Source organism: Phycodurus eques, chromosome 8 (assembly GCF_024500275.1).
Source record: "Phycodurus eques isolate BA_2022a chromosome 8, UOR_Pequ_1.1, whole genome shotgun sequence".
In the NCBI taxonomy this organism is placed as follows: Eukaryota; Metazoa; Chordata; class Actinopteri; order Syngnathiformes; family Syngnathidae; genus Phycodurus; species Phycodurus eques.
In genome coordinates this window covers 30,958,299-30,962,404 of record NC_084532.1, presented here as the reverse complement: position 1 = coordinate 30,962,404, position 4,106 = coordinate 30,958,299, and the positions used below count along the sequence as shown (strand labels likewise).

The 4,106-nt window shown below is 45.7% G+C and overlaps 1 protein-coding gene across 2 annotated transcripts in view; it reads right to left on the bottom strand.

Moving 5' to 3' along the window:
* ptbp1b (polypyrimidine tract binding protein 1b) overlaps window positions 1–4,106 on the bottom strand; it is a 21,970-nt gene continuing 17,864 nt past the window's right edge. For both annotated transcript variants that reach the window (XM_061683201.1, XM_061683202.1), the window contains 3 exons: window positions 2,987–3,203; window positions 2,828–2,905; window positions 1–1,318 (listed from right to left, as the gene is read on the bottom strand). In XM_061683201.1, coding sequence (XP_061539185.1) covers window positions 1,186–1,318; window positions 2,828–2,905; window positions 2,987–3,203 — 428 coding nt within the window. In that variant the 3' untranslated portion in view covers window positions 1–1,185. The remainder of the gene's footprint in view (window positions 1,319–2,827; window positions 2,906–2,986; window positions 3,204–4,106) is intronic.

The window sequence follows — 4,106 nt, the reverse complement described above, 5'->3', positions numbered from 1 at the left end:
TTAAATATGTTAGCACACTTTTATTAGCAATAGCAGCGCACCTGAACGTGCTACTCGTAACTAAACAAAGAAATGCGACACTAGCAGCCACACCGCGAACACGGCAGGCGTGCTAAGAAACGTTAGCGGCGCAAACGCTCCGGTGCTTAGGGACACGCCTTGTGTTTTCCAATTGTCTGACGGCGTCTCGAAGGCACCGCGAGAGAGAGCGGCAGTGGAATGTCACGTAACTTTTTGGTTTGGACGCGATTGTACGAGGCAAATATTGCGCAGACGTGAAAACAGGCGAACAAGTTACAATTATGATGAGGATCATAATCATAAGGCACCGCGTCACCTCAATGCTCTCCAGCAAGACTGACAAGTATGTAACAAGTTACAAGTAACTACACAAATAACTAGTTAGGCCTGACAGGTAACTAAGAAATTACTCGTAACCATAGCAACTAGTCACGGCTGACTGGCAAGTAACTACAGTAACTTTGATAAGTATAGTAACTAGTTATGCCTGACAAGTAACTATGAAGATAACCACTTATGATGTTTGAGGTCAAAAGTAACTAAAAAGTTACACCATTAACTAGTAGTGCAACAATTCATCGATTAATCAGCAACTAACAACAATTTTATTTCAATGATTAATCGATTTGAGATGTTAAACTTAAAATTGTCCAAATTATGATTTCTGCCTCTCAAATTTCTTTTTTCCCCCCCAAATGAGATATTTGCAAACATCTGCTTTTACTTTGGTAAACAATCAACATTTTTGCTGATTTTCTGACCGATGCTAATCATCATCATCAATTTATGCTTGTGCATTTTCTGCACTTTCCGTTTAAAATCATTTCCTGTTTTTGAATAAAGGGATGGAAATTAAAAAGTTTCTTTTGTCCGACTCATCGAAAAAAAATATCGCCAGACGACTCGATTATTAAAATAATCGTTAGTTGTAGCCCTACTAGTACCTACAGGCCTACAAAGCTACTCGTACGTATAGTACAATCAATATGGGCTGAGATGTAACAAAAAGTAAGTCTTGTAACTCGATGGTTGTCTGTCCAGTCAAGCAAATAGTTTGCAGGCGAGCGTCAGGTGTGATGAGATGCCCCGGGCCGCGGCAATCCAAGAGTCAAAGGTCAAAAGTGAAACGCAAAGCGTCCCCCCCCCTTCTTTTTTTTTTTCTTTTCAGATTGCCGACTTGGAGAAGGACACCCGAAGGTGGTGATGGTCGCCGAGGTCGTGATTGTGGAACAGGATCAGCGACTCCGTGGCCTCCTCCACTGAGCCCATCTGGATCAGCGCCATCTTGTGGTCCTTCCTGCAGCGCCGCACACGGGACAAACCGGGGCAAACCAGTTAGCGTCCAGCGACAAACGCGTGACCAATGCTAATAAACATGTAATAAACGCATAACAAACGTGTGACTCGGGACGGGTACCGAAATCGGTACTTTTTTTTTTTTTTTTTTTGCTACTGATCAAATTCTACCGATTTACATAAAATCCATTGGTGCCATATTTTGGTTCCTACGCGCGCCCATTGAGACTGCGGGCAGTGGGAGTGGAAGAGTTGTCTAATTTGCGTGGCGCACTTGAACGCATCAGTGCTGCGTGATGACGCGACTCAAAACAAACAATGGAACGTGCTCAAAAGTACGGTGGATAAGGAGGGGAGGGGTCCTGCCCGGGAAGGTCCGGAAACGTAACAACTTGCGTACTTTTTTACTTTTACAATTACTTGAGTAAGAGTAAAAAGTACGCAGTGAAATTATTACTCAAGTTTTGTTGTATTTTTCAAAGTATATATATTGAAAAATATTGAGATTTTATGACTGAAGAAATTAATATTTATGACCACATAAACACACTAAAGTGTCGAAAATTGGTACTGTCGAGTACTGGAATAGATTCCTGGTGCCGAAGCGGTTCTGACCCAAGGTACCCGGCCCTCCAAGGCGCGCCTGAGGTCGAGCAAAGGTGAAAAGGGGCGGCGGTAGCTCGGCCTGGGAGGACACGCTACCGACCAAAAAATGGCAAGTAGCTGTTGCAGATTTGCTAGTCTGCTCGCCGCCTAGCGTGAGGCGGGCGCCTCTGAGCAAGGCGTCATCCCCAGCGTCCCAGCTCAGTGCTCAGTGCGCAGTGGCAGCTACGATGCAGTACTTGTGTATGTAAGGGGCGCATCACGTGCTGACTTGAAATACTTCTTAGTCCTTGTCCTGGGTCAAGATTTAGAATACACTAAAAAAATAAATTATACAATGAATTAGTACAATGAAGCAATTTCAACAAAATCGTGAGCGTGCGTGCGCGCGTGCATCGAAAACTGTTGCCCCCCGCTAAAATTGGTTTAAATGTGCCACCGATGGCGCGGCTCCCGATCTCTCTGTGCACGCTCGCATGCGTGCCGACTGCTTCTTGCGTGCGCTTCGCATCCGAGCGGGAGTTGACAATCTCCGAACGGGATCGGGGCAGGCGCTGAAAAGCCATCTTCAAATGAGAACCAAAAAAGCGCAGACGGCCGCAGCTCGGAGGACGACGGCTATTCCACGACATTAATATCAGACTACGACGCGGTCTTGAAATGACGACAGTTGGCGTGGCTACAATTGGCGAACTAGATATTCCAGACTTGAACTAGCTAACTGGCACGGCTAACATCAGTTCGTTTGCGCTTGGACCTTACTTCACAAAGCGAGACAAGAGCAGAGAAGTAACGGAGAAATAAGTACTTTGGCTGCGGTACCACATTGCGATCATCACAATACGGTAGCCGCTCATGCTGAGATGCAAATGTACGCAAACGTGCGGTGTTGTGGGCGTGTCCTCACTGAAAGAACTTGAAGTCGAGCACACGAGCGCCGGCGCTGGAGAAGATGGCCGTCAGGTCGTCCTCCAGCACCGAGGGCCTGCGCGCGCAAAGCACACCGCGCCGGGGTCAGAGTTCGAGCGGGCCGAGCGAGCTGCGGCGCGTGCGGGCGGGGCCTTACGGGATGTTGGACAGGTGCAGCGTAGCGGAGGGCGGGAAGATGTTGGCGTAGTTCTTGGAGGCGGGCTTCTTGAAACGGTGCAGCGGTGAGCAGCTAAAGTCTCGAGTCAGACCTTCACACTCGTGCCCATCGCGAGGCAAACACACGCTGGCGTGTTTGGATGGTGTCACGCGCAGGGGCTTGCCGTGCAGGCGTTGCCCGCTCAGGTGGCACATGGCTGACCAAAAAAAAACAACAACAACAACACACATATCCATGGGTTATTATGATCATTTGATCAATAACGGTAAATACATTGAATTTCCTTTTGAAAAATCAATTCATTCGACTGATGTGAGTGTTTAGGTTATTGGCAGTTGTTTTCCATCAAAAGGTTTCTCAGAAAAAAAAGGATTTACGTATAACGTTGAAAATAGGACTTTAAGTGTTGTTGTTTCAGCATGGGAGACATTTAAGGTGGCATTAAAAAAAAAACCTTTACAAATATCTTTACCGTGATTGATCAAATTATATAAAATGACTATATAAGTAGAAAATATACTTATATGGAATATAATCAAACAAAGGCATTCAGAAATATGCCAAACGGCAAGAACGTGGAGCAGAAACATTTACAAGATGAAGTCATGAATAATCATGTCACTTACATTCATCAGAGACATTTCAAAGATGACATCAAAGATGAGGGGCGCAACAATTAACCAATTCATCAACAACTAATCGATGATCAATATTATCTGCAACTATTGACAATGTACGAACAGCTAACCTACAATTCCATTGCAACATGCTCCAAATTTTTGTGTGTCTGAGTTTGTTGTCACATTTCTGTGGGGCCAATTATATACATGACTCGTGCACTCACTGTAGTCGTCTCGCCACGCTGCACGACTTGCATATCTGTTGTTGACCAATACTGGCCAATCATGTGCCTGAGTAGCATCTGCTCCATTTGCGCACCGATTGACGAGTATCTGCAACACGTGCACAATCGACATTGTCCCAGACGATCGCACGACTCGTCACTTTAAACCGCATCCACTCCTTGAAGTCTCGGCGCCCTTTGCACCGGACTATTGCGAGATGAGTCACTCGAACTGCTCTAAGTGCTCTTTTTGCA